Genomic DNA, 24,385 nt, shown 5'->3' with positions numbered 1-24,385 from the left:
AAATAAACTCATGTTAATAAACAAAAAACCTATTGCAAAGTCCTTGTTATTCTAGAATGTGGTTTATAAATAACGGTAAATATAAAACCGCAAAATATGTTAAATAAAAAGTGTATTATGTCAATAAAGAAACACATTGTATTATATGTTAGTACAAATCAAGTTACATTATGTCGTTTAAGGTGAGAAGACAAGAAAATGGTTTTAAAATGTGATAAAAATCGTATAACAAAAATAAATCAAATTAAAAGTATAACTACACTATTCAAACTAATTGTTTGAATAAATAAACACATTTTTTATGAATGCAAGTAAACATATGTCAACATACAAAGAAAGTGTATGATTAATAGCAACACGATTTGTGTGCGTGATTGCGTTCATTGTAATAAAATATAGTAATAATCAACAGAACAAATATCTAAGAATTATTATTTGTCCCAACAAATCCAAATCTCTTTTTTTTAATACGAATAAAATATAATTTGAAAAACTAATCATGTTTGTGCAAGCACTTCATGCATCCACAAGTTTTAATGTATCATTTAGTAACGACAAAGTGTATGTGGTTAATGGATTGGCATGGACGTCGTGTTTTAAACACAGCCTTCATTCTCTTACCAGGCAATATACTTGCAGTATTGCTCATGCCTATGTGCATATTATGAAGGCGTTTGGCTCTATACTGCAAAATCCCATTTAAACTGGTAAAATCCACAATAAACATTGTTATGTACAATTCTGCTTTTCATATAGTGACTACCAGTAAACAAAATAAAATATTTCATTTTCTAATACAAATATATTGATTTTTTTAAAGCAGTTAGAACGATTATGGTAACGTATTTATCTAACATTTTCAAGGAAGGGTCATAACACGGATTTAAGAGGTAGATAAATTGAGGAAAATTGTTATTACTAAAATATAATCATATGAATGAATTAGGAGAATTAGGTAGTTAGAGATGTCCAAATCCAAATTCCTTTTTGCAGGAAGAAATTCTCTAACACACAGGAACAGCGTCCATTTCTGAAGCACCAACACAAAGATGACTCAGAAACCGTCTGCTATAACATGTTTCATTGCTGTCAATTCACATTTTCGAAATATATAACTGTATAGTTCCTTTATTTTTAAAATTGAATAGATACCGAATACAGTAAAGCATTCTGACAAGCCTAATGGAAACCTGAACAGTTTGAGAATACTACCTGAGACGGAAATCAGTAAAACTATAATATTAAAAATAGCACATCGTCTGAAAACACGAGAGAACTCCCTTTGTAGTTAAATACATCTTTTGTCAACATTTAATATGAGTATAATGATTAAAACCTAAGAATGGAGTTGCTCCAAGGTACTTTGTACAATACCTAGAAGGAGATTCCAAAGGCAGCACTAGAATCGTCAACGAATATCTTCTTTAAAGGTTCATTCATATATATGATTATAAATAACCGTCACAAATTATATTCCGCCGGTTCTTGTACAACGCTTGTATCTTTTGAACACAATATTGCCATAAAGTCAATCGGTTTAAATTATATTTACACAAACGTTCGGCTTAAAGACATATACGCCTGTGAGCGAGAATCAGAGGTCAATCAGGATAACCTGATATACAAAATAACGGATAACCTGGTTATATGAGTGTTAGTTTTAGTCTTGGGAGAGTCTGAACTGTGAAATAACGTTCAAAGAAACCGTGTCAAAAGCAAAGCGCTCGCAAACAGAGCGGAAACTGGCTTAAGTAATAAAGAATAAAGAATTTTATTTTCTTAAATTTCAACAGTTAACAAAATGTACACTTTTATCTCAACATTTAATAATTCTCTTGTCAGGCTGACCATTATTTTATTACTTAACTTAGTAGTTTTGCATTGAAAACAGCCTTAACTATTACAATATACAGTATGTACATATTACAGTAGGTAAATATTGACACAAGAAGGAAATTTAAGAAAATCTAGGGCCTCTAAGGCAAGCCTGTTCAGAGGTTTCTTTACAGTACTTACAAAAAAACAATAGCACTCAGAAAAAATTATTTTTTAAGAAAATTGACAAAGATGGTCTCAAAAAAACAAACATGTTGTGCCTTAGCAAAAAATTTATCCACAGTTAACAAAATAAACAAATGCAACTTGCAACAAGAGAAAATAACAACACCTGACTTCCCGTACCACCATCCACAAGGAAGCAGAACATAGACTACAGATACATAATAAAAACAAAAATATTGACTTCACAACTGTATTAACAATAAATAAATATTTACATACAAATATTAACCATACATTACTGATAAACACTGATCATCTGAATAAGTAAGCTATTGTATAATATTAAACAAAAACTCAATATCTTCCAAATGAAAGAGCCATGATTTTAGTCTATTCAAAAAAATATTTTTGTTGTATGAATATTTAATATAATCAGGTATTTGGTTAAAAATCTTTGGTGCGATAAAATTATATATTCTAGTGTAAAAAGATATTGTTGGCTTAGGTATTGTAAATTTATTTGCATTTCTTAATCTCAATTTATAGGTATTTACATTGGCTGGAATATTTCCACTTCTACAGTAAAAAAGTTTTAATACTTTGAATACATATAAATATCTCAGAGGAAAAATTTTTAGGTCTAAGAACAATGGACGAGAAGGTTCATATTTAGTTTTATTTCGAGATTATTCTTACCAAATGCTTCTGCCGTAGATATATTGAGTTCAAGTAAGAAATATATGTATTGCCCCAAAATACTATTCCATACTCTATTCTGCTCTGCACCATTGAAAAATAAACTGTACGCAAAACTCTCTCACTACACATACTTTTAAAAAAATAGAAAAACCTTAGGATTTTATTTATTTTACTATTTAATTTACTTATATGTATCTTCCAATTCATTTCACTATCAACATATACACCTAAATACTTTATTTCACTGGTTTTACCCAAAACAGAACATTTACTTTTTTTACAATGAATTTGTTGACTAATACAATCTGCACACCTATATAAAATCGGTACTGAAAAATTTACTTCTTTTTTTAAAGAAAAATTTATGTATTTTGTTTTTTCAACGCTCAGTTGCATATGATTCACAGTGAACCACCACTGTATCGCATCAAGGTCACGACTCATTGCTACTCGTACTGAGTCCAAATCCTTGCTGGCATAGCACAAGGCAGTATCATCCGCAAAAGATGTTAAAGTACCATGAAAGCGAGCATTACAAAAATCATTTATATATATTATGAATAAAATAGCTCCAAGAACTGATCCTTGTGGTACACCATTTTTAATTACACCCATGTCACTACATACAGCATTAATTTTGACACATTATTTTCTCTTCAGCAAGTAACTCTGAAACCAATCATATACAACTCCCCGAATGCCACACCGATAAAGCTTTTCCAAAAGAATATTATGGTCAACTGTATCAAAGGCTTTTTTGATATCTAAAAATAGGCCACTAACATTTTTTCCGTCATTAATCCCATCATAAACATTGGTCATAAAGTTTAATAAGGCATGTTCAGTGTTTAGTCCGGATCTAAATCCAAACTGTTTGGTACTAAAAAAATTTGTTTTACTTAAGAACTTCATAAGCTTATGCTTCATTACCTTCTCAATAACCTTAGAGAAACAAGAAAGCAATGATATCGGACGATAATTACTGCATAATAAACTGGAACCACTCTTAAAAACTGGTATGACAACAGCATTTTTTAATTTAGTTGGAAAAATGCCAGTTTGGAAGCTAAGATTAATTATATACAGAAAAACATCTAAAATATTTTCAGAAACTTCCTTTAGTGTACAAGTGCTTATTCCATCAATACCAGGCGCAGTGTTATTCTTTAGAGATTTTATAACACACAGCAACTCTTCAGCTAAAACTGGTTCAATAAAAATCGAATGAACTTCCATTCTACATGGAAAATAATTGTTATAGTGCATAGACAAGAAATTATCATTCACATTTTTGTTCAAATCTAAATTATTCACTACATCTAAGAAATACTCATTGAATCGATTTGATATAATGTGTGAATCAGAAACTGTCATATCGCCTATTTCTAGCCTTATCTGACTTCTATTTGCTTTATTTTGTCCTGTTACTTCATTTATTACTTTCCATGTTGCTTTAGAATTTCCTTCACACTTTTTAAATTTGTCTCTATAGAAACGATCTTTTAATAATTTTATATCGTTCCGTAATTTATTCCTGAATGTTAGGTAATAATTTTATAGGCTCTCGTTGTAAGGATGCTTTTTAACATGACTGAAGAGTAAGTTTCTTCTCTTAATCCTCGAACAAATCGCATTATTTATCCAGGGTTTAATTTTCTTATACTGAAAAGAGTTCTCGACGATAAAAGTTGATTGATTTAACAATTGTTGAAATATAGAAAGGAAAGAGTCAAAAGCAGTCGACACATCAGAATGTTTGTATACATCCGACCAGTCGGCATTATTTAACATCTGTTTGAGGAGAGCGTAGCATATACGTGTGCGGGCCGCGGGAGGGGTGGAGGGCGAGACCGGCTCTGCCCCCTCCCCCCCGCCGCCAAACAACCGCACCGCCACGCTAACCTGAACCATAGAGTGATCCGTAATGCCGGCATGTATAACCGCGGCATCCACAGAAACCGTGTTCTTGTTGGCCACCCGGACATAAACATGATCAATGCATGTCTCGGACTGATCTGTTACTCGTGTTGGCTCTTCGACTAAACACTCAAACCCGTTTACTGCCATCACTGTTCTATAACTGTCAGTATCCGCATTTAACTCCCTCACTCCCACTAAATTTATATTTACATCTCCTATCCAAATTAAATTTCTAATATTTTTAAAATTCATATTTAGATTACAAAAAAATTGTCGAAGTTCATTTATAAATACTTCCACAGAGTGAAAAATTAATCTATACAGTAGAGTCCCGTTAATCCGACCTAATTGGGACCGAGCCCTATTCGGATTATGTGATTGTTCGGATTAGCCAGAATTACAGAAAAATACGGTTTTAAACTTGAGAATGGGTCTATTTTGTTATAGAATTATCAACATTTTTTATTAAAATATGTTTTCTGGCTGTTGCATTGTATTTCTTGACAAATAAACGTGTTTGCGAATACTAAGCACATTTACCGTATTTAGTGTGAGAGTTCTATTGTTAAGCAATGTGAGCGTACTGGATATTGTACGGGTCCACGCGCTACGGGACGACGAGAACCTGGATGATAAGGAGAGTTGGTGCCACACGCAGACGGTGCAGCAGCGCTTAACCTTGCACTACGATACTTAGAGCAACAGGCTACTGCTACACCTGCCGATATCATGTTTATGACACGATGGTGAAACTACGCGTCATCCAATAGACTCTCTTCAATGCGACAGAAGACAATAACTGAATTTATGTCTTTTAACAATTAATATTGTACTCAATAATAATATCAGTACTTTACGTCCAATTTTTGTTTGATTTCACTTCTTAATACAGTAATTTAACTCATACTTAACCTATAAGTTTCAATTTGGTACTGTATTTAACTTCATTATTTTTGTACTGTACCGTACACAATTTGTCTTAATAAAATACTGTAATTAGTTCCTATAACTGTTCATTATCGTTATAAATAATTCCTCCTGGACCTGTTCGGATTAACCGACGTTCGGATTAGCGGGACTCCACTGTATATTGCTAATAAATGAAAAGTTTGATTTAAAAATTCAAAAGAGATTAAAAGAATGTCAGCTGTATCGCACTTCACATCTAGGCATTTAACGTTTACAAATGTGTTTTTAATGTAAACAGCAATTCCACCAGCCCTATATGTTTCATTGCACTTAAAAAAATGTTTATAATCCGGTATTGTATAAAAATTTGATTCTATTTCATTGATCCATATCTCCGATAAAATAATTATATCTGGCTCAATATTATTCGCAATAGCTTCAGCTAGAAAAAAATCAAAATTACTTCTTAGGCTTCTTATATTTTGATGAATGATTTTACATTTTTTATCTATTTTTTTTTTAAAGAGAAAATAAACTTAAAGGTACAAATACATTATAAAAATACAAATTATGAAAAACAAATTCCTCATTGATATGAAAACACTAGCCTACATCTAATTTTGTTTTGTGAAATGGGTTAGAAAAAAAAACTTACAGTTTTTCAAGGTCAGCCTGACATGTTACTGTTGTAATTGTCCCAGATTCTTCTTTACGAAGGAATATTTTTCCACCTCGCACCCACAAGTACTTGTACTGTTTGTCCCGCTTGATCTCCCGCGCCATCGCGAACAGACGTCTTCTCGCCGGTGACAAGGCCTCGTTGATGTATACGGGTTTATCCACGTTCAAGTTCATGTGCCGAGTCGAGAAGTCCCTCTTCACACGGCGTTTTCGCAACAGTTCATCTTTGCCGAGACGTCTCACAAATTTCACAATAATTCCGGGCGGCGAGTTATTCGGACCCGTTTTCTTTCCCAACCGATGACACGTATCGATCATTGATTCGGTTAGGTTAAAGTCCAGGGCCTTCCCAACCTCCTTCACGACGCTCACAACATCTTCATTCGGCTGCATCGGTACACCATGGATTTCGACGGTATTCATCCTGGAGTATTGCTCCATATCCTCCACACGCCTTTCCAACTCCGACACCTTTTTGCTCAGTATTCTATTTTCATCAATCAGGTTATCTATAATTTTTAAGCATTTTTCAATTGTGTTAGTCTGCTCCTTCACACTTTTTGTATTTTCTTCCAGCTTTTCATTTAAGGCCTCATAGGACTGGTTGAAACTGCTCTCCTGCTTCCTTTGGTTTTCAACTATTTCATTAATTTTTTTCATTAAATCATCCAAAGTAAATTTACCCTCTTGTGCCTCAGAATCAAATCTTAAGCTCTTTCTCCGCGTTTCACTGCAGGGTGGGCATCTCCAAACCAATCCATCTTGGGTGATGCATTCCACATCCGCCTTGCTCATTTTTAAGCAAACGCCGTGGAATTCCTTGAAACAGTCACTGCACTGTATCTTCACTTTATTACCAATAGCTCTTAAGCAAATACCACAGTTTGCCATTGTATATCTGTTGTTGTAAAAAACGAGGTGAATATAAAACAGATAATCAAATAGCCTATAACGCGAATAAAAAACCCCGCAAATAAAACTACCGGGCACGTTTGAAAGAGTTTTGTAGGTTATGGTCGAGACCGGAGCACTATCTCTAAACGATCCGTCTTATCTGAGCGCTGACTCATGAAAGTAGTGATGGCGGTAGTGTTTGAAACGTACTTACTTCTTGTGGACTTGTGCTGGAATGAGTATTAATTATTTGAACATCGTCAAACTGCAGTCGTAGCCGCTCATTGATCCACATCCACACAGCGAGACGTCAAGAGCTCGATAATAAATAAGTGCGGTGTAGTAAATATCACCAGACAGGCCACTCTGAGCCAAGAATACGAGTAGGTAATATCTGCTCCAGGCTCCAAGTAGCTACAAAGTTACCCGGCACTGGTTTAACATCTGCTTACTGTACCAAACAGGTACAAGTATATATATGGGAAGATAAAAATTTTCCTGATTTTATAAATTTTTAAATAACACTTATTAGTTTCTAGTATGAGATGTTACAATTTAAAATTAATTATTGGCCTAAGAAACTTTCCTTTTGGATCTTCAACATTTTGAAGAACTACAAAAGTAAGAGTTTCTCCTAAAAATCAGTTATTGTTTAATTAAGTTTGTGTTTTTTTTTATCCTTTAACATCTCGATTACAAACTAAGAGAATTACTTCAAATATTAGGCTAAATAACTAATTTGTATAACAATTTTAAATGGCCTGAAAAAGTGGATTCAATTAATTGATCCAGAGACATCACTAAGCTTTGCATTAGTCTGCCATCAACTGTTCCAAAATTAGGAAGAAAATGACTTTTTAATCACACTGTATAACATATAAAATATAAAAAACTATTGCTTAAATAGTTTAATTGGTTAATATTAAAATAAATGTCAATGAAATGCAAAAATTTGTATCTGATAAAGTACAGACCTTCTCCATGTCACTCAGGACGAGAGGGGGTGGCTCAGTTGATGACGTCATCTTTGGTGGCTCTGATGTTATTCCCTGCAACAAAACCAGTGTCTAATGATATAAGGAGTTAGTTGTTAAAACTCAACACCCAATCACTAATCATAATCATAATCGATCAGATCCTGATAATCCAGATATCAAGATCGGACGATTTCATGGTGAAATATCTTGTAGTGAATAAATCTCGAGAGAAAACTGAATATTTTATCCGGATCTGATATTATATCGGAAACAGAATGTTTACGCTATTTATTTAGAAGCCTAACAAATACGTGTAACGTCAATATTTACTGGGTTGCTGATTATGTTTACACATGTCGCATGACAGAACACATTTACGTGAATTCACTTAGTACCGCTATAAGTTAAGAAAAGTTAAAGTTAAATACATTAACTAAACAATTGAGAATCACCATTGCTGCGCGATTCGCATTCGAACGATTTAAAAGTACGGCGGTTTTTTTTATGGACTAGCTATCAATAAAAACAGAAAAACATATCTTAATTCGTCTTGGTTCTCAGATTCATCAATTCTTCTGCTGTAAGTTAAAAAAAGTAATGAATGCCCATATGTGATATATTCTGTGAATGTTAAATTCCTTGGCTGCTTAAAACTATTGCTGCTATAGTCCATAACTTTTAAGTCCGTCGACTGCTACATCTCATGGTTGCTACAATCATTGGCAGCTGGTTCCAAGGCTGATTTTATCAGTATGTAAAAGCAGTGATTTGATTGGATTTGCTATATCAGTTACTCCTTTAGAAATTATGTTATTTCTTCTTTTAAAAATTCTAAATTCAATGTTTTTATTTAATAACATACTTCATTTATATAAAAAAGTTCAGAACTGTTTGATCCTATTAATATTATAAATGCGATTGTTTGCGAAGAATGATGTCGAGATGTTCGAATATTTGGATGTTTGGATGTTCAATCACACAACATCTAGTGGACAGATACGAAATTTGGCGTGGATGTTGCTTAGATATCGTAATACTACGTATACGTAGTTTTATACCGAAATACATCTTATTATATTATACTTATTACATGTGTAATATTATACTTATTATATTTATTCCAGACGTGGTATTTCTATGAAACATATATGCCATAGTGTAATATACAAATAGTTATAACAGCAGTTTAACTAACATTAACTATACAAGGAAAACGTGAGATATTAAATTCATTTAGTAGTAATTTGTCTCGTTAATATTACTCTCGTATACGGTGCTTTATCATTAGTGTAATGCAGATTGGAAAGACAAATTTACTATTCAACCTTTACTCCAGATTGCGCCAGTGACGAATTTAATCATCTAAGGTATTAAAAATTATATTTAAACACTGTTATAAAACCAACCTTAATGAACAAAACTGCTAAAAAGCTCTCTAAACTCTAAGCTTCCTTGAAATTGAGATATAACATTTAACAGGGAAAACGGTGAAATAAATTATAAAATTCTTCAACGATTCGTTCTTCCCAGACTACAGTCCGAAAACAACAAGACTTCTGTAATATGAAACCTTACAAACGATTAGTTTCATGTGTTGCATGAATTTAATAAGGATTTCCACCTTATCCCGGAAATAGATATGAGTTAGGTAGAAGTTTCTCCTAGCCCGTAATACGATTCACAATTCTGTGTATGTACTATACTTTTATCATTGGGATAACAAGGCAAACTCAACCATAGCACTGGAACCATCTTAGACCGGAAGTAGATATGAGTTAGGTAGAAGTTTCTCCTAGCCCGTAATAGGATTCACAATTCTGTGTATGTACTATACTTTTATCATCGGGATAACAAGGCAAACTCAACCATAGCACTGGAACCATCTTAGACCGGAAATAGATATGAGTTAGGTAGAAGTTTCTCCTAGCCCGTAATAGAATTCACAATTCTGTGTATGTACTATACTTTTATCATCGGGATAACAAGGCAAACTCAACCATAGCACTGGAACCACCTTATCCCGGAAATAGATATGAGTTAGGTAGAAGTTTCTCCTAGCCCGTAATAGGATTCACAATTCTGTGTGTGTACTATACTTTTATCATCGGGATAACAAGGCAAACTCAACCATAGCACTGGAACCATCTTAGACCGGAAATAGATATGAGTTAGGTAGAAGTTTCTCCTAGCCCGTAATAGGATTCACAATTCTGTGTATGTACTATACTTTTATCATCGGGATAACAAGGCAAACTCAACCATAGCACTGGAACCATCTTAGACCGGAAATAGATATGAGTTAGGTAGAAGTTTCTCCTAGCCCGTAATAGGATTCACAATTCTGTGTATGTACTATACTTTTATCATCGGGATAACAAGGCAAACTCAACCATAGCACTGGAACCATCTTAGACCGGAACTCCTAGCCCATAATAGGATTCACAATTCTGTGTATGTACTATACTTTTATCATCGGGATAACAAGGCAAACTCAACCATAGCACTGGAACCATCTTAGACCGGAAATAGATATGAGTTAGGTAGAAGTTTCTCCTAGCCCGTAATAGAATTCACAATTCTGTGTATGTACTATACTTTTATCATCGGGATAACAAGGCAAACTCAACCATAGCACTGGAACCACCTTATCCCGGAAATAGATATGAGTTAGGTAGAAGTTTCTCCTAGCCCATAATAGGATTCACAATTCTGTGTATGTACTATACTTTTATCATCGGGATAACAAGGCAAACTCAACCATAGCACTGGAACCATCTTAGACCGGAAATAGATATGAGTTAGGTAGAAGTTTCTCCTAGCCCATAATAGGATTCACAATTCTGTGTATGTACTATACTTTTATCATCGGGATAACAAGGCAAACTCAACTATATCACTGGAACCATCTTAGACCGGAAATAGATATGAGTTAGGTAGAAGTTTCTCCTAGCCCATAATAGGATCACAATTCTGTGTATGTACTATACTTTTATCATCGGGATAACAAGGCAAACTCAACCATAGCACTGGAACCACCTTAGACCCGGAAATAGATATGAGTTAGGTAGAAGTTTCTCCTAGCCCGTAATAGAATTCACAATTCTGTGTATGTACTATACTTTTATCATCGGGATAACAAGGCAAACTCAACTATATCACTGGAACCATCTTAGACCGGAAGTATATTACAAGAGCTAGAAGTAGACGATTTTGACCGAAGTAGATTTCTACCGAGAGCTACATACGTATGTAGTTATTTGATAGGGACAATAAAGCACCGGCCAAATCAACTGGGCACCTTAAGTGAATTTAAACGGATGGGAGTAAACACTTTTTGACCAAAGTAGGCTTCTAAGTCTCAAGTATGTAGATATTTTGTCGTCGTCGAGACAAACTCTAGTATGGCACTGAAATATCATAAACCGACAGACAAGGGGCAACAGTGAACGCTTTTAGTTTGAAGTAAGTTTCCAAGACCTATATATATTTGTATTTTCTCGGAATCAAGGCAGTCTCAGTTATGGTAAGGGAAATGTAATTAATTCGAACATAAATGCTCCTATGCGCAAACCGTAATATAAAATCAAGGTTAAATCGTGATTCCCCTAACCATTATTACTAAAATAATATGTACCTGATGTATGCCTACTTACGTTAACAAAAATACCATAGAAATCCATTACATTACATCTTTCAAGAGCTTTTATTAAGGTTAACTTACATTTTAGATAAGTGTTAGATTAGTTATTCACCTGAGAAAGAGACCAAATTGCTCGAAAAGTAGTGTTATTGATTTTTTGCATCACTGTCATGGAAAATGTTCGGAAATATCCTGTTTCCATTATAAAAACTGTTTCACTCTCCGGCATCCATTAAAAATATTACTCTATAAATTTCAATTGTTCGAAAATGGATTAGGAGATTAGAATACCTCCCAATGGCTATTATCACTTGTTAGAAAAGTGTATGTAATTTTAATAGTGTGCGCCTTGATGTCTCAATTGTTCGCAAGATAGTATTTAAAATCAAAAATAATGCTAATTTTCCCTCCTATTCGTTGTAATTTACATTATTTTATTCGTGTTGGATGCATACATACATCAATTACGAAAAAGGCAGTGTGTTTGACAGAAAATGCATATGTAAGAAATACAATAAAATAGCTTTAAGTGGCTTGAACTGCGAATGTAAGAAAGTAAAGGTCAAACATTAGAATCTCTAACATTTCAAACATAACTTATGTTGTATTTTAGGACGTTGTGAGGCTTAGTAAACATTTAAAATTATTGTGAAATATGTAACGATTCGAACTGCTTGCCATAAATTTATTAGATGTGTTACTTATTAAAAATAGTGCTTTCTTTACAACAGATACAAATATAAATAATATCGGATTACTTAGTTAAAATTAAGTAGTCTTTCCAAACATGGATCATAATACTAAATGTATAATATTATTTTAATTATTATTGGCATTATCAACTAATAATTTTAAAAGAGAAGCAAATTATGAGAGTATTCCACTTGAGGAAGACATCAGATTGCAGAGCTAGGAAAGTAGTGATTCTAATTTTCGTTCATGCCACGCTAACAATGTCTGAAAACGATATTATTTTTACAAAACCTCTCTCGTAAAAAAGAAAACTTAAAACAAATAAATGTTTTAGTTATTACAAATTGTCTGTCGGGATAACCAACGATACAGACACAAAGCAGAGAGTGTATGTTACAGTAGCAGTAAGAAGTATTAGTTTCGGGAAGTAAAAAGAGCGTTGATTACTCTGTGGTTGAGGGCACGAAGCAGAGAATGTGTGATATATGTCATATTGTTACAGTAACAGTCAGTAGTGTGTATCAGTTCCTGGAAGTGAGAATGAACGTTGAGTGCACACTACCTGTGGGATAACCGATGTGACAGGCAAGAATCAATGGCTCTTTAATATTTCTCAAGTTGTTACAGTAACAGTCAGAAGTGTGTATCAGTTTCGGGAAGTGAGAGTGAACGTTGAGTGCACACTACCAGTGGGATAACCAATGTGACAGGCAAGAATCAATGGCTCTTTAATATTTCTCAAGTTGTTACAGTAACAGTCAGAAGTGTGTATCAGTTTCGGGAAGTGAGAGTGAACGTTGAGTGCACACTACCAGTGGGATAACCAATGTGACAGGCAAGAATCAATGGCTCTTTAATATTTCTCAAGTTGTTACAGTAACAGTCAGAAGTGTGTATCAGTTTCGGGAAGTGAGAGTGAACGTTGAGTGCACACTACCAGTGGGATAACCAATGTGACAGGCAAGAATCAATGGCTCTTTAATATTTCTCAAGTTGTTACAGTAACAGTCAGAAGTGTGTATCAGTTTCGGGAAGTGAGAGTGAACGTTGAGTGCACACTACCTGTGGGATAACCAATGTGACAGGCAAGAATCAATGGTTCTTTAATATTTCTCAAGTTGTTACAGTAACAGTCAGCAGTGTGTATCAGTTTCGGGAAGTGAGAGTGAACGTTGAGTGCACACTACCAGTGGGATAACCAATGTGACAGGCAAGAATCAATGGCTCTTTAATATTTCTCAAGTTGTTACAGTAACAGTCAGAAGTGTGTATCAGTTTCGGGAAGTGAGAGTGAACGTTGAGTGCACACTACCAGTGGGATAACCAATGTGACAGGCAAGAATCAATGGCTCTTTAATATTTCTCAAGTTGTTACAGTAACAGTCAGAAGTGTGTATCAGTTTCGGGAAGTGAGAGTGAACGTTGAGTGCACACTACCTGTGGGATAACCAATGTGACAGGCAAGAATCAATGGTTCTTTAATATTTCTCAAGTTGTTACAGTAACAGTCAGAAGTGTGTATCAGTTTCGGGAAGTGAGAGTGAACGTTGAGTGCACACTACCTGTGGGATAACCGATGTGACAGGCAAGAATCAATGGCTCTTTAATATTTCTCAAGTTGTTACAGTAACAGTCAGAAGTGTGTATCAGTTTCGGGAAGTGAGAGTGAACGTTGAGTGCACACTACCTGTGGGATAACCAATGTGACAGGCAAGAATCAATGGCTCTTTAATATTTCTCAAGTTGTTACAGTAACAGTCAGAAGTGTGTATCAGTTTCGGGAAGTGAGAGTGAACGTTGAGTGCACACTACCTGTGGGATAACTATGTGACGGGAGCGAAGCGAAGCGAGTGAAAGTTGAGGTGTCAACGCGCACCTTCCTGCCTAGTCTGGAGCTGAGAAGCAAAAAATGTGAAACTGGGTGAATTTCGAAAAGATCGTAAATAACTATATTTATTTTACAAAAATTAACGCTTTAAATGTTAGCGTGGTATTAATTGTGTTCAATCTAAAGTTGTAAAAGATTCTACTGAAATAACAGCACTAAAGTGTGATTACTTTAGTAAATACGTTAGCCTTCCGATTGTGTGCAAACCTAAGGTCCCAATAGAGTCTACTAAAATGTCGACTCCAAAGTATTTTTACTTTAGGGATATTAACCTCAGTAAAAATAAGGCAAAATAAGGATGCAACTCGGACGGAATGAAAGTTAATAAGCTAAAAATTTGCCTACGTCTTTATTTTGATGGGTATAAAACTTACTCAAAAGTTCATATAATCACGTGTACGCGTCTTTAGATATTTAAGGTCAAAAGTTCATGAAAATCAGGTTTTTTGGCAAAGATTCTTTTTTTCCTTACGCTAAATGACTTTGAAGAGTGATTAGAGAAAATTGTAGAAAACGGAAAAATCCTCTTCAACATTTGTCTGAAGTAATTTTTAGGTACGTTCAACCCTTTTTGAGATACGCGCAAAGCGTAGGGGAACGCTCTACCTGTTATATACGATATAATGCGAGGTCAGGGGGGGGGCCCAGGGTAGATACAATAAAATAAATGAGTTATATTGTTAATTATTCACTTTCTATTATTATTATTACTTAATACTATTATTATTGTTGAGCATTTATTTAATTTATTATTTAATTTACCTATATTTATAGATATTTAATTATAATTATATATTCTCTAAAGAAAATACTGATTTTATTTTTTATAAACATACAATATTAAAAGAAATATTTCAAATGAAGTTTTATTAGTATATTTATTTATTGATCCAATAATCAATTTATTACAAATACAAGTATAATATATTTGGTTTTCATTATTAGTGATTTAATATTTTTGTTTTAATTTATTTCTTTTTTTCATTGTCTTCTTCTCCTCTCCTCCTGCCTCCTCTCTTCTTCTTCTTCTTGTTCTTCTTGTTCTCTGGCTGTTCAAATATCGGATTCATTTTCATCCATTCTCGTTTACTAAATTATCAGAATAGAAAGATTCAAGAATATCAGTGCATATTCCACTTCTTCATTGAAACCTATCTGATGTTGGATGAAGCGTTGAGCATGAAATTGTCCATTACATGCCACAAATTAAAGTGCATCGCAAATCCTGATTTCCGTGCATCCGCAATTAGAAGCCACATCCTTTTTTTGCAATTGCAAATATTGTATTCAGCAGTTCTTCTGGTGCTGGTGGTAATAATGTTTGTTTTATTGTCCCAGGAGTTGATTTTGGCAGTACCCAGCCGAATTCCTGGGGTTCTAAATCATGTTCCCCAAACCTAATTTGGGGTTAATATAGACAGAAGGATATGCTGACGAGCTGCTGTACTTGAAGGAGGAAGTACTTTATAACTGCATTGTTTGTGAGTCTGTTGATTTGTTGACTGGTGTATCGAAAAGAGTCTATATCGTCTTCTATTTCGGAGCATTATTTCGTTGCTAAGAAAATACGTACTCCTTTTTCAAATACTTCTTGTTCTGAGCAGTTGTTTTGTTTTAAATAGGTCAGCTGATTGATTGGAATTCGGGAGGTTTTTCGAACATTTGATTTAAACGATATATTTTACTTTTTTATAAAAGCCAGAAGGTAGCATCTCATCACTAATATGAATGGCAGGAGGGGCGTGGGTTGCTAGGAGGGGGTGGTGGTTTTATTGTGTGTGTTTTACTCATAATGTTATGGAGCGTGTTTTGTGTTTTTCTTGTTTTTGTGATGTTGGTGTGTTGTGTTGTATTTGGGTCTTTTTGCTGTTTTTAGGTGGGGGTTTTGGTTGGTATGGGGTGCTTGTTTTGTGTTGTGTCATGGGTTTTTGTTTTGTGTGGTTATTTAGTTGGGGGGGGTGGTGCGGGGGTAGGGGTTGTAGGGTGTTTCTGGTGTTTTGGTGTTCGTTGTGATTGATTTTTTTTCTGTTTCTTGCGTGTATGGTTTTTTTTGGGTTCTTTGTGTTGTTTTGTTATTGGTGTTTTTTTTGACGGGGTGTGGATGTTTTGTGTTTTGTGTTTTGGTTTTTTAATGGTTGTTATTTGGGTAAGGTTTTGGTTCGTGGGAGGAGGGTGAGGGTGGGGGTTTTTTGGGGGTTGTGGGGTTTGGTGTGGTGGTCAGTCTGGGGTAGGTTTGGTTTTTATTGATTTTGTGGATTGTTTGTAAGTTTTATCTTGTTTTATTTTTTTGTTGTTTTCTTTTTTATTTTGTTGTTGTTATTTGTCCATGTTCCTGTTTGTGGGCTTTTTGTAAAAAGTAATGTTTTTTTTTTTTTATTTGGTGCGTTTTGTAAAAATAATATGTGTTTCTTAGAATGAGGGTATTTATTCAAAAACTTTTCGATGAATACTGTTTGTGTCTCCACATTTTCCTTACCATTTTTTTTTTGAACAAATTTTCTTGTTGATGTTGATTGAGCATTCCGATCAAGATAACTAGCAAATCAATATCTTCGCCTTACAATGACAGAAGTTTTTTTTCAGTTCAGGACTCTGCAATAGCTGTTTCTTACTAATGAGAACTTCAGCAGCATCTCTGGCTTTTTTGTAGTGATATTAACAGTTTTATAATTGATGATGATAAGCTTGGTCTATAAAATATTTTTTTATTAGATGAATTCTCGATAAAAATTTTTCTTGACTGATTGGCACCACCATTGTTTCATCAGAGCGAGTTCGTAAGATTTTGACACACCAGCAGTTCTTCTTATTGTTCCTTTGCTTTAATGTCTTTAGGTAGTGTTGTCTGAGTAAACCATCAAATACAACAACGATACTTGACCTAATGGGTTGCTAAAAATATTTGACGTCGTATTTATTCAAGATCAGAGATAGTGAGATAGGTATCATCTTTATTCCAACAACGCGATGCAAGAGAAATCCACCATCGATTATATATGCACAGTGAGGTTTCGTCTCGGTGAATAAATAATATATATTTAATAATAATGATAAAATAATAACAATAATAATAGTTTTCAGTAATAATAATTATCATATTAATTGAATAATTAACATTATAACTCAATTTATTTATTGTTATTCTATGGCTGGACCTCCGCATTATAGGATATACTTGTAAGCGGTCCCCTACTCTTTGCGCTGTATCTCAAAAAGGGTTGAAAAAGTACATAAAATTACTTCAGACAAAAGTTGAGAGGATTTTCCGCGTTCTACCAATTATCTGAATCACCTTCAAAGTCATTTAGGCGTGAAGGGAAAAAAGATATTGCAAAAAAACGATTTTCATGAACTTTTGACCTTAATATATCTAAAGGACGCTTACACGGTGATTATATGAGGACTTTTGAGGTAAGTTTTATACCATTCAAAATTTAAGACGTATGCAAATTTTTAGCTTATTATCTTTCATTCCGAGGTTGCAATCCTTATTTTACGGACTATATTAACACTTTTTAAATTTAGCGCCGAATTTATTTTGCATAAACCTAAGGTTGTAATAGATTGTACAAAAAGTGTTAGCTCCAAAGTGTTTTTCCTCATAAGTATTCACGACTGAAAGCTCCCTGGAAGAGCATGTAGAAAAACATTAAAGTGTTCAGATACGGGTATACTTTACTATTAGTTTAATACTAATCTACAGGTCTAGCACTTTCAGTTTTAAACACAACTAACATGAACGTGGTGATTGTAATTCATCTATTTGATCATGTGATTCATCATGTGTGATTAATATGATTGTGAGTGGTGATTCAGATTTCTTTCTTCCACCCAATCCTAATACCTGGACAAAACCTGAAATAATTGTATTGGTCGACGGACGAACTTCGCCCTACATCGTGATTCTAACATTAGAGATGAACTTTGTATTGTAGACTCAAACATTTCAAAATCTTTCAGACTGTTATTAGTTAGCATTCATGAATGTCTGAAGAAGCAACATTAATTAATTATTTTAAGATTATTAATATGTTTAAATCCATTACCTACATTGGCAATGTATCTCGAATGCGTTTGTCCAACAACTAAATTCAATCGTATTCCTGAGGGGACAGTCACTCACAAGTTTATCCATAGTAGTGAGTGACGTAAACACTGTATTGTTCCAATTCAAAAAAGATATAATACAAATCAAAATTTGAAATAATAATTTACTTTAGAATCTTAATCATATCAACACTGTGGTGGAAGTTGTACAAATATCTGGTATGTTTAATACATAATAATAACTTTTAAAGGAATGCTCCGCAAATGCCGAATGCATCACCCGATGAAATATGGTACAATACATCAACCACCCTTCCCTCGATGCAGAATCCTTTAGTTATTTTTAACCAAGTAGGTCATAAAAACTGCCGAATTTAAAATTCTGTTTATTATCATATTTGGTTTAACTCATTTCTCTGTAATATATAATGAGTGTGTAGAACATTGAGGGTAGTTACAGTCAGGATGATGTATCTAAATGGATACACGCTGTCTAAATAATTGAAAGACATATTCGACAATTTAGTATAATGTCTATATGTTGTATTATGAAGACGCAGTACAAAATTTAGCTCATTAGCTCAACTGTAAGTACTTATAAGAGGAAGAAGGCACGTCAGGGCATGTCCTCCGATTTCTCTTCAGCTTCGTTTTTTCCCGGAAATCAGGATCTGAGTTTGAGGGGAGTCCAAATCAATCGACTAGAGAAAGAGTTAATCGATTTTTATATAAGACACAGAATGTTTGGAAAATTTTGACAAAAATATAGGGAAATAGGTAAACATATTTGATTAACAGACCTGAAATAAATAACACTTCTATGTCCTCGCGCCTACTTAACAAAGTGCATGTCCCTTTAGTTGTTGCCTATATAAGTGTGTTTGATTTGTGTTTGAGTGTTAGCAAGCCTATCTTCCGGGGAGGGAGGAATGGTGGGTAGCAACATTATTTGTCTTTCTATATATCAGTCTGTCTGTGTACTGAATATCTTCAGAAAATATTGAGATTTAGAACTCAATATTTTCAAGAAGCTTCATTTCTAAATACACTGATTTTGATTACAGTGTATGGACCTCAATGGTATTTGGCTGAACTATTGTCTTCAGGATATCTTGAGAAAATATTGAGATATATATACAAATATTGAAGGTCCATTTGTATATATACTGATTTCTATTACGGTGTAGAGTGGATGCTGGCAAAATTCCTGATTTGTCTGTTTGTATTTTGTCTGTCTGTTTACAACAACAAAACAAGCTACAAATTGCATGAACATGTAGCGAAGCTACGTAACATCTGACCTGTTTATCTTGTATAAGTTTATCATCTCTATTTTTTTTTAATGTTGAATTTAATTATTATACGAAAAAAATTAATGAGATTTTAAGAAACCACTATATTTGGTATTCAAACATCCTAATACAGATTTTACACGTGCCATAGCACACAACAGCGTACTCCCTGAGGGAGATATGTACACCAGTTCAGTAATTAATTTTGGTAATAAACATATGCGCTCGGAACGCCTACGGGATTACATCTTTTCATAAACACAGATAATAATTCAATTCTAGGAAGAAGAGTGCGTTGGTTCCCACACGAAACTCGCATAAAACAGAACAAACTTGTAACATCTATTTTATATCTCATAATTTTCACGAAACTATATGTTTATTTTAAATATTCTGCGCACTATAAGGTTAATAAATATCGTACGAACGTTCCGTAACACATTGGAAATCGCTGTTTCGTATTTTATTATTAATTTTAATAAAACAACTTCATGTATTGGAAATTTAAAATAATTATCATATCAACTTCAAGTCGTAAAAAAGCCGAATATACATACCAACTATATAAAAACTTTTAATTGTAATTTTTCATGTGAGGAATCCACAGTACTTGAGTTATATATTGAGTATTATATTTTGCTCACCTATACATATAAGAGTAGCAGAATTGTGGATACCACTGACAAACTAAATAAAGCCAGGTTAGTGAGTCCTTGGATGAATGTTAACATCTTGAATAAAATTAAAAAGAGAAAGAAGTTATACAGAATATCTAAGAGAAGGCCATATGATACGATTTTTTTGAATTATTACAGACGTTTTTTTGCCTAAATTTAAGAGTTGAAATAGACAACACTAAATATAAATATTTTAAAAAACGAATTGACGACTGCAATGGTGGACTCAGGCATGCAATGGAAACTGATCAATGAGTTGACCGGTTCGGCGAGTGATAAGAGTGTAACAAAGGTTGAGGTTGATAACGAAATGATTACAGAGCCTCGAGTAGTGGCAGAGACAATCAACGACTATCTTATCAGCGTGCAGGACTGGCAGACTGCTGACCCTGTCCAGCGCCCTCGCCTCTACACTTACCCGCGCTCCTTCTTTATCGCTCCGACTAATGTACTTGAACTTTTGGAAATTGTAAAAAGCCTGAAAAAATAAAAGATCAACGGGTTTCGATAATATTAGTACTTGTTTGGTTAAACATATTGTCGACCTCATAGCACCAGTTTTGGTTCATGTAATTTAATGTCAGTTTTAGCAATGGGATTTTTCCAGAAAAACTAAAACTAAGTACGGTTATTCCCATTCATAAGAAAAATCATTCAAATAAACTTGATAATCTTAGACCTATCAGTTTGTTATCTGTTTTCTCCAAGATCTTTGAAAAATTAATGTTGAAAAGACTTTTAACATATTAAATAGGTTAAATTTTCTTAGCGAAAAACAATATGGTTTCACAAAAGGAAAATCAACGGAAGACGCTTTAATGTCTGTAACTAATCAAATTTACAACAATATTAACTCAAATAATAAAACTACAGGTATCTTTTATTGATTTTAAAAAAGCCTTTGATCTTGTTGATCATGAAATTTCTTATGTTTAAACTTGAAACAGTGGGAATCAGGGGTTCAGCATTGGATTGGTTCGGAAGCTTTTTTGAGGGGCAGGAAACAGCAAGTAAAAATCAGTAACCATTTTTATAGTTCGCAAAAAGAAGTCAAGGCTGGAGTCCCTCAGGGTTCCGTGCTCTCAGCAACTTTATTCTTAATCTTTTATTAATGATTTGCTAAAATTGAATTGGAAAGGAAAATATATCAGCTTTTGCTGATGACGTAGCCCTTTTTTACACTGACAGAAACGCTGAAGTGTTATCATACCGTGTAACGCGCAAGATTTATTATTGCTGAGAGATTGGTGTAAAATCAATAAAATGCACGTAAATGTTGACAAAACAAAACTTATGAATTTTGACCAGACTGGTTTTGAATTGCCACGTCAGATAAACTTTCATTCCCAATATTGCGATTTGTTGTTGTGTAAACTGTAAAATAATAGAAAATGTTAAAAGCATAAAGTATCTTGGACTCATTTTTTGATGATAAAATGAAATGGGATGTTCATGTCTCGTCTTTACACACTAAAATAAGATCATCCATTAGAACATTTTATTTCTTAAGGAACTTTTGTGAAAGGTCCGTTGTTAACAACGCTTTATTTTGCTTTAATTCATTCCCGTATGCAGTAATGGCATTGTCTGTTTTGGTGGTACATTTAAGTACTACTTAACGCAAAAATTGCGAAACTTCACAGAATTATTTTTTACGTGTTATTTTGAAGAAGCATAAAAGGGAAAGTTCATTTCCATTATTTCAGGATTTTGAGAGTGCTGCCTTTCCAACACCTTTTTATATTTAAAGTCTTGAAACTATTTTACAATCGGAGTGGTAATTCGGAAAATAATTTCATTTATCACGTTACAAGGGGTGTTTCTTCTGGTTTTACCAAACTACCCAAGGTGAATAAATCCATTTTTAGACACTCGTATAATTATCTTGGACCTAAATATTTTAATCAGCTACCTCCTAATCTAAGACAAACAAGTAACTTAAATGAATTCTGTAAAAACTTAAAAGAGTGGCTACTTATGCAACCTAATGTAGAATATTTAAATGAAGTAGTTAGTTAAAATGTATCATCTCATTGCAGGTATTTTCTTTTGTATGTTTTATTGTTTTTTTTTTATTTTAGTTTACGAACTTATGAGACAGTTTGATTGTACATTATTGCTTAGTTTAACATTTATTTTCACTTGTGCAAGCATTACGGATTGTGTCTTTGTTTTTAAAATGTATGCTGGGCTAGACTCAAGAATTGTTATTTTTGTTATAAATAAAAGTATTAAAACTGACCATACTACTGGAAATTTTGGTCAGCTAATTTCCAAGAGGTTAATTTGTTTTATTGTATTTTTATTTGAGGAAATAAATCATTTACTCATTTACTCATTTACTCATATAAATCTGAATTCGTTTCTAAACTCAATGGTCTAGCATTAAAAGTTTTAATACATTCAAATATAAACTTTATATACTTACGAAATAAACTCTTATTAACAATGTCTTTTTCAAAATCGCGTGCCGTATTTAATTGATATTGCAATTTTTAGAGAACGGTTTGATTGTTTCCTGCGGAGTTAAAAAATAAGTACGAGAGAAAATATTTAAAATGACAAAGTTCCCTTTAACATTAGGGCTACATTTGGATTTATTTCAATTTTCAGATTCTGTATAAAAAAGCGCCACATTTTATGCCTTGTAACTCGCATAGTAAATTATAGTATATATATATATATATATATATATATATATATATATATATATATATATATATATATATATATATAGTAAATTAATTGTTATTTCACGATTGCTACTGACGTTTGAGTGGCGAAATATGAAACTTCAAATCGTAACAGTTTTTGGAATCTTAAAATAAACTCTCTTACAAATTTTTAAAGAATAATTTTTGGTTAGTACAGCTAACAAAACACCGGAACACGCAATATCTATTCCAAAGTAAGGATGTATTGGTTTCCACGTGGAAATATCATATCAGACGTGATCAAAATTAAATAAAAACTTATTGAAACAAGGCAAAACATTCCTGATGTCCGTTATCAAGGAGGAGTGATATTTTTTATTTTAAGAAAAGCATTGATTTGACTAAACAATACAATAATGAGTGTTAACGGACGGCAAGAACTAAATGCATACTGTAAGGAAATATGGAAAACATTAATCGAAACATAGTTTTAAGGAAGTTTGACCCTTGATGGAATTAAACTTTAATTGAACATCAGTTTTATGTATCGTGCTGCATTAAGTTCCTTGGAGAACTAATATTGATAACACATTCTCACTTGTAAACCTCGAAAGAGGACAGTAATTTATAGACTGAAACTGTTCATAGCAAAGGTAAAATAAAATCCGAGGAAACAGTGAAACACTCGCTTTGAGGCGACCTCATATGAGATGACGATAATTTGTTAAAGTTTGTGGCAGAAACCAAATGCTGATCGTTTGCCTTGTTACAAGTAAACGAGAGCAGGACTTGTCTCCAACTATGAAATAAGATCGTAAAATAAGAACAAAATTAAATGTAAAACAAAATATTGTAATATATTCTAACTTCATTCAATAGTAATTTTGTTCTGTACCAGAACATTACAACTATAAAGAAAAACCGTTGTTGCGTGATTTTTAGGATATAATTTAATCGTAATTGCCGGGAGTTAAACTTGTGCAAGTTCGGATATACTTGGAGTGGAGTATCTCCTTTCAAGTACATACTTATAGCAGTTCTCGAGTAAATTAGAGGGGTGCAGAAAACCCTTACAATCGTTCAGCCTAATGACTTACCACTTGTATCACAGCTGAGTGACCGTTTATACCACTAATGTTAACTACTTCCAAATAACTCATACCCTATCTTTGTAAAATTACAAGAGCACTGCAAATAGAAGGAGACTTAAAACTACGTGTATTGGCGGTGCATATAAAGTTTAAAATCTGATACTAACAATATGTTTTGTAATAAGTTTACGGGCGAACGTTTGCATTTTTTAATAATTATATTAACGTATAATTCATTTTAAACGACAAAAACAGTATTATAGTAAGTAACTAAAGTGTTGGTAATTATTACCTGTTTTTTAACCAGCATTGCAACATTGTT

At 33.4% G+C, this 24,385-nt stretch overlaps 1 protein-coding gene across 1 annotated transcript in view; it reads right to left on the bottom strand.

The window, feature by feature from the left end:
• LOC124354416 (unconventional myosin-XV-like) overlaps positions 1-24,385 on the bottom strand; it is a 204,000-nt gene that overhangs the window by 150,764 nt on the left and 28,851 nt on the right. The window contains 1 exon segment of the mRNA XM_046804850.1: positions 8,079-8,153. Within this exon segment, the coding sequence (XP_046660806.1) occupies positions 8,079-8,129 (51 nt within the window). The 5' untranslated portion in view covers positions 8,130-8,153.

This window comes from Homalodisca vitripennis, chromosome 2, assembly GCF_021130785.1.
Source record: "Homalodisca vitripennis isolate AUS2020 chromosome 2, UT_GWSS_2.1, whole genome shotgun sequence".
NCBI lineage: Eukaryota > Metazoa > Arthropoda > Insecta > Hemiptera > Cicadellidae > Homalodisca > Homalodisca vitripennis.
Note: the sequence above shows the minus strand (reverse complement) of the source record. Positions and strands in the feature narration are given on the sequence as shown.